General features: G+C 42.2%; 1 protein-coding gene across 7 annotated transcripts in view; it reads right to left on the minus strand.

The window, feature by feature from the left end:
* FNDC3A (fibronectin type III domain containing 3A) overlaps positions 1–12622 on the minus strand; it is a 1489010-nt gene that overhangs the window by 780849 nt on the left and 695539 nt on the right. For all 7 annotated transcript variants that reach the window (XM_086934979.1, XM_086934981.1, XM_086934980.1 and 4 more), the window contains one exon: positions 1223–1489. In XM_086934979.1, coding sequence (XP_086791105.1) covers positions 1223–1489 — 267 coding nt within the window. The remainder of the gene's footprint in view (positions 1–1222; positions 1490–12622) is intronic.

Raw genomic sequence — 12622 nt, forward strand, 5'->3', positions numbered from 1 at the left:
GTACATCAAACAAATGGATTTCTTTGAAGGCTCCCACAGACAAACACATGTGGTAAGAAGCTGAACAAGAGAAGCATCAGAGGGGGCGAGCACTGTTGGGCATTGAAGAAAAGGTCAGAATGCGCCTAACTACCTCTTGAAAAGAGTTTCTTCAAGAAGAGCTTGATAAAAAAACATGTAACTAGTTACATTTTTTATGTGAGGATTCACAATTTGGTATGGAGGAATATTCATTTAGCACTTGAATCTGCAAAAGATACAATGCCTGAAATTCTAAATAACTTTGGAAGGGGAAGATATAGCATGCAAATCTTATTACATTTTTGGTAATGTCGCGCCTGATGTTCTTCAGGCCAGTTTGATTTGTGCATATAATCAGATAGTTGTAAAGATATATGTATCCAATGTATGTTTCGGGCACAGCCCGCCCTTATACAATCGGAAATCCATAACATTTGCTGTAAAAAAAAAGAAGCTTTAGTAATGTGCCTTCAGGGTCTAGATCTTCCAAATTTGATAATGAAATGATGGAATCAGTGGAATCAAGTTTACAGGTAAGCAATCAGTGGCATTCCAGGATTTGTGAACAAACATTTTCTTATCAACACTGTTGCATAGCTTAAAGAAACATGTGAAGAAGTCTTTGACTGTCTAAACATTTCTCTCTTTGATCAATAGCGAGATGCATATTTTAAATAAAAGTGATAGCCAAGGACTGAAATGGTTCAAATTGAAAAAAGATGCATTTTCTAGTTTATTGTGGAGACCAATTAATTCTATGAAACTTTACATTGCTAATCTGCTTTTGTGGACTGTGTAAGACCCAACAAAACAATCTATTTAACAACAGACCATCTGAAATGTTTCCTATTTAATGCTACATATTGGTTCAGTAATATTACCCACATTTGTCAAGAAATAAACATGACCGTATCGCACAATAACAAGGTCAGCCTATTAATCTATAATCACTTTAATAAGTAAAGAAGAACGGTGCACTTCTCGGCATGCTGAATTATGTTTGGAAAGATCTATTAGGAGCATCCAATGCAAGAAGGTCTAAAACATCCAGACTCACACCATACTTATAGAGTGACCACTATTTTAATGTTTTTCAACTTACATTCTTTAGCTGAATATCTAGCCTCAATTTGAGCATCCAGAAACTACGCTGGACACCCACGATCTATGATAAAAATGTATTTCTAATAAAATGATTTACCATCTATATCTGTATCCAATTGTGCACCGTCATGTTCAAAGAGCTTGTTATTCGCTGACGTCATCATTATAAGCTCAGCATTCTGTCGTTTTACAAGTCCATTATATTCGTTAGTTGGAGAATTGCTTTTCTGAGGCGAAGAAGGAGGACTATTCAAATTATCTTTCTGTGTTCCATGTCGGTCTTTTAATTTTTTTTGCAACCGTTCAAAGGTTTTACTAGATCGTTCATCTCGAAAGCTCAACCTTCCATGTGTAGAAAGAGAATCTGAAAAACACAAGACTAACATGATTAGATAGGCACAAGAACATAAAAAAGAACAAGTACTGATCTTAATAGCTTTTTGGGTTTTGGTCCGTTTTTTTATTGAGGTTTTCACCTGACTGTCATTAAAAGCAGGGCATAAATAAAATGAAGAAATGCATATAGAGAAGCGTAAGGGGGAGGAAATAAGGCATTTAAACATTAGATTTGTACTGTGAACTTATTGATATAGTTGTGACAATAGAAAATACAAAAACATAAGCAATCTCAGATTACTGAGGCATGACATAATCTGATCACTGCAATTATTAATTTGTGACTCAAGATTAAACCTGGATTTGAAGGTGTATCTGGACAGTGTAGCAAAGAAGTTAAAGGTAAGCAAATGTGGAAAGAAAAGGGAGAGGAAGACACCAAAGAGGGTGTGAGATGGGCCTTTGTTTTACACAGGATAACATTCAGAACAGGCAGGAAATCACAAAAAACATAATGGGTTTTCTAATATAACACAAACAACTAAGAAATTGCATTTGCATTAATACATGAAGTCACACGACAATCAGAGGAGCTTACAACTTATGTAGTGATGGGACAGTGTAATGAGAAAATAGAATTAGGCTATACAAAGCGGCACTTTAGAAAAGTATATGCTATTATACGTTGTGATTTATTCAAAGACAGAAGAACACATCATTCATTTAGTGGGGTGACCATGATTTAGCAAAGGACAAAAACACAGAAGGTTCTCGAGAAGCATCAACCAGTGTAATATATTTCTAAAAGTAAAATCACTGGATAGGTTTTAAGAGCCAATGTAATGAATGCTGAGCCCTGTATAGAATAAAGGTTTCATCTTACATGACTCCTGGGAGGACCCACAACCTCTGAAATGCATGTGTGCCAAATACTCTACTATTAAATTCAGGTCAAAAGTTTCCTCCCTGGTTAATGATTTTTTTTGTATGATTGTGAATTTTGGGCTATCATTAAAATGTAAATCAGAGGACTGTTCGAATAGTGTTCTCTTTCTTCCACACTGACTTAAATCTGGAAGTAAAAATTGATTGGAATTCAATAGATAATGGCAAATGTTATATTGTTCTGCATGCCTACTCTTCTCCCAAGTAAAACAGTACGCATTTGTGTGGCTGGGTAAATGCAACAGGGAGTCATCAAGACATTTCCTTGAAATTTGAGACTTTTTGGCAATGTGGGTAGCTGTGGTATTTGGGCCATGTGTTTGCCAGCACCCAAGGGAACCTGCATACCCCATTCATTTCAGAATATTTGATAATTCGAGGAGACTAGGGATGTTTGGCTTACATGGATTACACCACTTTTTCTTATCCAGAATGCCGTGCCATCATCAAACTTTGGCTAAAGATTTTCCACCTGTTTCTGACAGGGAAAGTTCTGGAGTCTACAGGGATCTACCAAAGTCCCACCACCAGCATTCCCACAATTCTCCTGATAAAAACAGTGCCCCACTTGTGTGACTTGGCCAATCACTGGTGATAGGAAACACCCCCAAATGCAACTTGGAGACATCAAGGTTTTTTCTTGGAATTTCAGTCCTTCTGGCGATGTGGGTAGCTGCAGTATTTGGCCGAGGGATTGGTTGGCACCCAGGAAAACCCTACCAACCCCAGACATTTCTGCGTAACTAGATTTCATAACTGCCCAGGACAGATAGGGTTCCCTGGTTACCAATTGACCCAGTGACCAAAAACTCGAACTATTCTTCATGCAAGTGAGAGGAAATTGGGGTTTCTTTGATTGAGTTTGATATATGGGCTCATGGGAAGAGGGGGGTGTAAACCACCGCCCTCATTCTGTCACCCCCTGGGGAATGAACTGTTGTCTAGTGCCTAGGAGAACCATATACGAATATGTTCCTGCACCCCACCCTATTCCTATTCTCACATTTTTAAGAATATTCTGGTGGGCTTCCAGCCTTCCTTTGAGGACAGATTGGGGTGTGCACCCCCTATATGCCCATCTCGAGGGGAGGGTCATACCAACCATGCCATGAAAAAGTGAGAAACTTATTAGGTAGAGGGGCTTGCCCCTCCTTGCCCTGGACAGCAGCTCTCATCCTCGTGCACCAGACAACCTATCTGCAAGATTGGACAGCTCACCTCTTATCTTACTGGCCCATGAGGGCCGAGAGAGGGATTAGTGTAAAAAAATATGTGGGGCATCTGGGCTGTCTTGCCCTCAGGTCCTAGCCGTTGGCACCAGATAGTCATTCAGCCACCCATTTAAGACAGAATATTGGGGGCGGGAGGGTTACTATCTTTCTGTGGGCTCATAGATCAAAACTAAGCCTAAAGGAATTTAAATTTCCTTATGCTTGCCATTGGGATGACTGCAGTATTCAGGCTCAAGGGAGGGGGCGGGGTGACGAAAGAATGTCTGGGCTTCAGAGGTGAAGGGCCTGGTCAGAAATGGTCAGCCCTTACCCCATTCTATGCTTTCTTTTTTTTTTGCGAATCCCTAATGCCTAGTAAGAGTTCTGACAAATTGGGGAGGGCTGATTGGGAGTAAACCTCAAAATCTCATGCAGTTCAATGTCAGTACAGGCCTAACTCCTTTTTAAAAAAAAAAAAAAAAAAAATCAGTCTCTCAAATATAGTACGCAGTCTGCTCCTGGTTAGGGCAGATTGTGGTTAAATCCCCCAGTCTACCCTCTAGGAAGTCAGAAAGACTTGTTATATTATGTGTATTTGTAACAAGCACTATCACCCATGAGGGTATCCTGGTAGTGAGCAGGTGTGTGTACCTTGCCCTGCCTATGGTAGGTTGGTTAACTGAAAAGCCAGGTCTTCAGCATCTTGTGGAGTTCAAGAAGAGAGGATTTTTAGTTTAGTTTATTAAATTAGCACAGTTAATTAAAACCATTGCAATAAAATGTAATTGTAGCACTGTTACCACATTACAAGCAAAGCTAAGCAAACCATCAAATTTCAATTCATACACATGTTACTGAAGAGGCAGTCTTGTAGTTAATGTTGCAATCACGTGACAAGCTTAAAAAACCAAGGATAAAATGATTTATGTGCAGAGACACTAAGGCAAAGTGCAAAAATAGTCTGTGATAAGTTTTTGGGGAGAGGGAGATGGTAGGGCGGGGCAGGAGAGGGAGAAAGCAGATTGTCCAAGAGTTTCACATATTTTCCGGACCTTGCAAGCACTTGAATATCTGGGGAACCAAAGCAGAGAGCAGATGCCTCCCAACACATATTAATGCCCCTTTTTAGATGGGTTTTAAGACAAGTCTTCTGGGAGCGTCAAGGGCGGGACAACAGCACAGAAGATGCAGCCAGGATTCAGACCTATATTTGCACAGTCTGCATGCCCACTCCTCACTGGTTGGAGTCTATTGGTTGAAGGCAGTGGAACGCAGACCTAGGAGACGAATAAACATTATATTTTTGTGGACCGCTGCGTTCAGACTATCAAGAAGGTAAGGTTGAGGTACCCCAGGGAGGTATGAATCATTCAAGGGTAGCAGGATAATTGATGTGTTTAGGACCCGAATGTCCATCTGGTAGGAAAATTGTCTAACCTGCTTGTTAATAACCCTTTTCCTGACAGTGTATGGAATAGAGTCTGCAGTTAGTGATGTTTCGTCAATATGTAGCATTCTTATGGCTTTTACAATTTGACGGTTCCATGGATTCCCCGAGCTGGCAAGAGTTTCTTTTAACCGGGCTTTAAGCGTGTTATCTGTGGCTTTTAGTGCCCTTATATAATACTTCAGGGTGTCAGCATCACAAATAATCGATTGTCTTTGAAGGCCCAGCACCAGCCGTAGTCCTGCTCTCTGGATGTATTTCGGGAGACGGAATTTTTGCAGAGTCTGTCGTTGGGCTAGTTCTGACTCGTACCCATGTGTTCTTATGCAAGGAGATAAGGGCTCCAAGCAGGCACTGTGGAATCCCCCACTTTCCAATTTACTCCACAAAGTGTTACGGGACACTTTATCGAAGGCGGCGCTGTAGTCTATGAAGCAGCATTAGAGGGGGAGTTGATTTTTTTGAGCTGCTTGATGGCTCAGAATGGCTAGGACAGTGATGTTGTCAATTGTGGATGCAGAAGATCTGAACCCAGTTTGAAAGTAAGGTAAAATGTTATTTCTGCTACCCATTTTTCTAGTGACCTGAGAAGACACTGAGCATATACCTTAGACTCAGGATCTAATAGGGCAATGAGTTGGTAATTAGCTGGAAGGGAGGGATCTCCGTTCTTGAAAATTGGGCATAAGATCGAGCCTTTCCATGAATTTGGTATCCGATAGGTAGTAAACGCATAGTTGTATAAGGGAACTAATGACCTGCAGTGGAAGGACGTTTGTGGCCGCCACACTATATGCTGTTTCAAGTTAATTTTGATACTGGCGAGTTTTAAAGAGAAATTAATCTCCCTGAAGACCATTCTAACAAGAGTGTGGAAGTAAGGGTGAAAGAATCATCTTTCAGATTGGAGTGTGAGGACTACTAGGCCCAAGAAATAGCGACATAATCAAAACACATTGCTCTACAATTAAATTTAGTAAAGGACTGTTACCATTAACCTAAGAAGACCTCGGCGTGGAAACATGTGCCAACGAGTTACAATCGGTAGAAGAGGCAATAAAATGATATAAGGACTCAGAGTAAAGGAAACCATACAGTGCCACTCAAGAGAGACTTATTACTTGTCTTGATAAAGATGGATAATTATTAGAACGATCAAAACGCGTTGAGGCTCTGAATAACACAATCTTTTGAAACAGTTCATCCCAGAGATAAGGACTATACAGTGAATCTGGGATTTGTATTGAATTACTCCTACTGGATGTGTTTTTAATGACAAATTGTATTGTCTTTGTCTGTCTCTGTTGAATGTTTGTCATAAGTCAGTTGTTTTGTGATCAAAAACTGTTTTTATTTTGTTTGATTTTTAACTATTGTATTATGAGAATACAGTTTGAATGTATGTAACATATGATTTTTTAATAGTGACAAATCTATTGTTGTTGCATGTGCAACTAGTTTTTATTAAGTAAAACAACAAACATCCTTTTTAATAAAGCCAGAATATTTTTATAAACAATCTATAGTTTCATAGGATATTTATTGCTTAGTGTTCCATAGTAGGTGTGTCACAAGTGTTGTTCAGGTAGTCTATAGACTTAACAATAATAATTCCACCAAGGGATCTTATTAACTTACTTGTCAATAGTACCCCATTCCCCTGGTCTGAGCAAAGGGGTCCCTCTCCTTTTTCATTAAACTAATAACTTAGCCCAATCTTCCAGCGTACATTTGAGTATAGAAAATGGAAGGCCGTTGGGCCCTGGAGCACCGACTTTTTAATAGATTTCAGAAACTTGCAGACCAGGGCCGAGAAAGGAGAGAGGAGGAGGCTCTGATGTGGAGGGAGAGGCTGTTCTTTGGTTTAGGCGCAATGTAGGAAAACACTTGTCTTCCTGATCTTTTTCTGTGTATGCGTGGGATGAGTGCGAGTAGGAGTTCTCCAGAGCGCAGGAGTTTGGGTGGTTGGTGGAAAGAAATGTGATTGTTCTAGTATGTGGGGCCTGAGTTGTGTAGAGTCTTTAATGTGTGTGACGAGCTTGAATTTAGTGTGTTTGTGTATCAGGAACCAGTGCAGCCACCTAAACCGTAGTTTAAAGTGAGTTCTATGTGGGAGGCTGATGAGACCTGCTGCAGAGGTCTGGATTGTTAGCAGTCTTCTAGTGAGATGCTTGGTGATGCTGGCATAGAGGGCATTCCCACAGTCCAATTTGCTGCTGTCAGGGCCGTGAGTGAGCTTTTCTTGTATTGCTTTTTGAGCCATTTTAAGATCTTCCTCGGCATCTTCAGGGTGTGGAAGCAGGAAGCAGTGACAGCATTGACTTGTGCAGTCATGTTCGGTTTGCTGTTGATGATTATTCAGAGGTTTCTGGAGTGGCTTCTAGGTGTTGGATGGGTTCGAGTTTGGCCGGTCACCAGCTGGAGTCAAATGGTCCAGTCTTCTTGCCGTAGATTACTACTCTTCTGTCTTGTCGATGGTGAGCCTGAGACAGCTGTCTTTCATCCAGTTAGCGACTTCGGTCTTGCAGGCAGTGAACTTGTTTTTTATGTTCCTAGAAGAAGAGTATGAGTTGTGTGTCATATGCGTAGGAGAGACTGTTGATGTTGTGTGCAAGGATGACATTGGCCAGAGGAAACATGTATGTGTTGAAGAGGGTGGGGCTGAGCAATGAAACTTGAGGCATTTCACAGATGAGTTTGAGGGCTGCTTAGGAGTAAGGTGCTAGGCTGTCAGATTGTGTTTTATTCATTAAAAAGAAGCACATCTAATGGAGAGCAGGTCCTTGGATGTCAATCTTGTGTAGGCGCCTGATGAGAATGGGGTGTGAGAATCTGTCAAATGCTGCAGGGCCAGGTGAATGAGGGGTGTAGTGTCTCATCTGACAAAAATCAAGAACTTGAAAGCTCTAGGCTTGTGGGGCAGGGCTTGAATACCAGGACTGGCTGGCACCCAAGCCATTTATTGATTCTTGGTGTCTAGTGTGCTTTATGCCCCTTGTCCCCGTCCCTGGAAGTGTATATTAAAAGTAAAACCCCGAATTTGCCCCTAAAGACTGTTTGGCCTTTAGGGGTGGGTGTAGGGCCTAATGTCAGGAAGGAACAGCTCCAACCTATTGTATTTAAAATAAAAATTAAAATAAAATAAATCGCTGGTGTTATAGCATGTTTTCGGCACTCACCCCACCTGAGGAAAATGTGGCAGTAAATCCTCCAATCTGCAAGCCCCGGGTCCGGAAAGACTATGTAAGCTCTAGCGATAGGGAATAAGGTCAGATGCCAGGACTAGCCAACTCATACTCCATTGTTTTTTTTAAATAAAAAACAATCCCTGGTGTTTAGTGTACATCCCCCCCCCCCCCCCCAAAGGGTGCCAGATTGGGGTAAATAAATTGTCCTTACTAGGTGGGGCCCTCAGTAGGAGGTGGAGTAGGAGCATTTGGCAATACCTTGGGGTCTGCTCCACCCCCTTGCAGTCCCTCTTGAAGATGTCCCTGGCAGCTAGTAGATGGATCCCTGTTATGGGCCTGCCCATCACCAACAATTTCCAAGAATGATACCATTGGAAAGGGGACATTCTCCTCTTTCCAACAGTGCCTCCCCTGTGCCTAGGGGGCCCTGAGCACTGGTCACATGGAACGCACTCTAAGCCTAAAAGCTTTGGGTGCTTTTACTTTCGCTATCTGAGACATCAGCACACACTTCAGGCTGCACACCACAGATGTGGAAAACAAAAACAAAATAACTTCTGGGCTGCAAAGCAATATTTCCCTCGCAGCTTGAGTTGTCCCCAAACATAGACAATCCTCCTTATGTGAGCACCAGAAAGATTTCCTTTTTTTACTGGGAAGACAAAATATTTAAATTCTCCACACTGGCAAGGCAGAGTGGAGGAAAGCAACATTTCATCCTCCAAGCTAAAGAGGTTAAGAATGTGATGGTTTGTCAATCCACAGAAACCTAGGTGTGTATGTATGTTTAGGGTATTTCCAAAGCATAAACATAGCCAAAACACAGCAGATTGAGAGTAGGGGCACAGACAAGAATAACGTGAATGAGTGATAAGAAAAGTAGCCGGGTTGTGGATTTTTATTGCACTGTGAAACCTAGACTGATCTTGTGAGAAAGTTAGGTTATTAAGAACACTTCTCAATCTAGTAAACACATCCTGGTTATATCCGAACATTAGTCTTGATGAAACTCTGCTCAACCCCTGGTAGCTATGGCATAAGCAGTAGGAAGTTCCCCAGACAAAAGTGTGTCTAGTGCAATCAGTACAAAAAATGTAAAAGTCAAGAAAACAACACAGTAACATTTCCAAACCAATTTTTGAAAACATAAAAAAAATTAGGAAGCAGAAATATACCTGAATGATTACAATCTGACAAGAGACCCCGAGATATGGATTACATTTTTTTTAAAGCAAAATGTGCCCAGAAAAAGGAAAGCGCCATTGAAAAATATCAGTGCGCTGCTGGCAGGGACCTAGGCACAAAGATTTCACATTCTGAAATAGTCTATTTTTTGGAGGTTAAAAACCTTCAGCGAGGCAAGGTCCAAGGCTAAAGTTGGATATGTTATATATGTCAAACCTGAGCATCCACTAAAGCTGTTTAGTGCCAAAAGCTCCAAGCAGGCCAAAGCTGGATTTTGTAGCCACCTATGTCACTTCCCTTATGTGATCGATTTGCCACCTTACCCAGGTCGAACATTTTCCCTCTGGGCGTTTCTACACCTAACCCTATGCCCACCCTTTTTGCAATTATTTTTACATTTTTTATTATTATTTAATAAACTAAGTAGCAGATCAGGTCAAACAAGACTGTTACATCACACAGATACAGCAACAAATAACAAAGCTACAGTTGGACTGATTGGTTCGTTGACAATTCTAAACGGCCTCAAAGTTTTAAACACCAAATGCATAAGACATTAGGGTATGGTTGGGGGGAAATAGCCTTCTAAGATGCATAACTGTCTAATTAATGATATCACTAAGCAGGTATAACGGACATTGGGCCAGATGTAGGTAATTCCTATTTACAGACTCTTAAATACCGAATTTTACTGATTCGGTATTTAAGAGTCGGTAAATAGGAAGGGGGCAGATGTAGGTAATTCTAATTTAAGAATTACCGAATCTGTATGATTCGGTAATGGGTATTGCCCATTGATTCCTATGGGCCATAAAGCCCATACGAATCAATGGGAAATACCAATTCGGTATTTACCGAATTGGTAAATACCGAATCCTGCAAGAGTGCAGGGGGTGTCACTTTGACACCCTCTAGCACCCCAAGTACAGGCTTGTGTGTCATGTGGCACACATACATGCCCGAAGGGCATGTCTGTGTGTCACATGGCACAGGTGTACATGCACAGAAGTGCATGTACACCAGAATTCGGTATTTTACCACCCAATTGGATTGGGTGGTAAAATACCGAATTCTGAAGGCCTGTAGCACTGTAAACAGTGCTACCTACATCTGGGTTTTACAGAATCGGTAAATTTACCGAATCAGTAAATTTACAGATTCTGTAAAATCAGGGCCCCTACATCTCAAAACCCAATTACCGGTCAGTAACGGCCGAAATCGGCCGTTACCGACCGGTAATGGGCGACCTACATCTGGCCCTTAATTAGGGTGTATGCAAGAGTGTGACTGGCCAGGAAGCTGGTTGTTGAAGTAAGTTTCCTGGTCCCTTTTGGACCATTTGGGAAAACCTGTACGTACTGGCACAAGTTCAAGGTGGGCATAAATAGTCATGCAGTAGCACTATGTATGGCCGTGGGTGGGGGAGGGGGAGTTATGGTTAAGAGTTCTGTGTTGATGTTATGTACTCTGCAGCAGGCAGACGATATGGACACGGGATGGAGGGACGGGCGACCACTGGGGACAGATCTTAAAGTCCTGACCTGGAACGTCAGGGGGCAGGGACATACACCTAGAGAAATAGAGAACTCACCTTTCTAAAGTGGAATAAAGTCTCCATAACATGTTTACAGGAAACACATTTGGATGACTCTGGCGCCACCTAATTGGCCAGAAAATGGCAAGGTCAAGTGTACCACTCCTCCTATTATACTTAAGCTTGAGTTACATTGATTTTGGGGGCAGCTGGAATCCCCTTCTCTCTTACATATCTGGAGGTCAACAGGCGTGGTCACTTTGTTTTACTCAGGGGTATGTTTGATGGTCGGGACTTGTTTATACTAAATACATATGCCCCGTACACAGATTACCCCATGTTCTATCACAATAAGCGAAACTCAATAGTGCACAACATTGATGTGCCCCTTTTGTGGGTTGGCGATTTTAATTGTATACTGGATCCTAACCTGGACAGGACACTGCCTAAATCAGGCACAAAACTACAGTTGACTTCAGTGCTAAGAGGAGTAATGTGAGACCTGGATGTACATGACGTTTGGAGACTAGGCCACCCTACGCAATGGATTTACACTTGCAATTCAACCGCACTAAAACGCAAATAGTAGACTGGAAAGGATACTCATGGCAAGATTTCCTAGAATGGAAGATATTGTGGTGACATACATGAAACGTTTCTTGTCCGATCATACTCAGGTTAATTTTGTTGTGAGATGGGTTCAACTGGAGCAGGAATCCCAGTCCTGGAGGATGTCTGCTGGCGTCTTGGAGGACCCAGCTGGAAGGGAAGCCCTATCATGTGCATTGTCGGAATATATGATGCTTAATTGGGGCACAATGACTAGCAGGGCCACAGAGTGGGAATCTTTGACAGCAGTGATGAGGGATATGTTCAAGGGGTTGAAGTACGGCGTCCACAGACACCTTCTGAGAGAGCTGTGTGAGGGGGTGGGGTAGTTGGCCAGGGTGCAGGTGAGGGGGCTCATGCATCTGGCTACCTTTCACCAGGAACAAACATTTATTTATTTATTTATTGACATTTGTAGAGCGCGGCGAATACCCGTGGGCGTCTCGGCGCTAATTAAGGGATGGATCAGCAACTGGGGTAAAGAAGATATACAAGGCTATTGGTCAAATAACCACGTCTTTAGCTGTTTGCGGAATGTGAACAGGGACGAATTTCATAGACGAATCAGTGACATCTGGGACCGGCTAGATAAATATACACTTAAGCAGAATAGACAGCACCCACATAGAGAAGGGGATAAATCAGGCCATCTACTGGCTTGGATACTACAGAGGGAGCACTCCCCCCTTCTAACCACACATTGGGTTTCCGTAGATGGCACTAGAGATCAGGCATAGCGGATGTGTTTCAGCAACATTTGCAATGAGTATACACAGCGGACCCTATTGTTACACCAGAAGAATATGTTCCATTCCTAAAGGGCTTGCCCCGCCCCAGATTAGAGCCACTGAGCGTGGTGGCCCTCGATGCTAGGAAGAACTACGAGCAACTTTGAATACAATTCCGAGGACTATGGCATGAGCCGGGGATGGGTTCCCATCCGAGTTTTATCAGGCTTTCTCGGCGACAGTGGCACAGGAACTCTTTCACGTCCTAATAGAGGCACGTCAGACTGGTGTGTTGCCCCAATCAATGAGGGAGG

Source organism: Lissotriton vulgaris, chromosome 8, assembly GCF_964263255.1.
Source record: "Lissotriton vulgaris chromosome 8, aLisVul1.2, whole genome shotgun sequence".
Taxonomy (NCBI): domain Eukaryota; kingdom Metazoa; phylum Chordata; class Amphibia; order Caudata; family Salamandridae; genus Lissotriton; species Lissotriton vulgaris.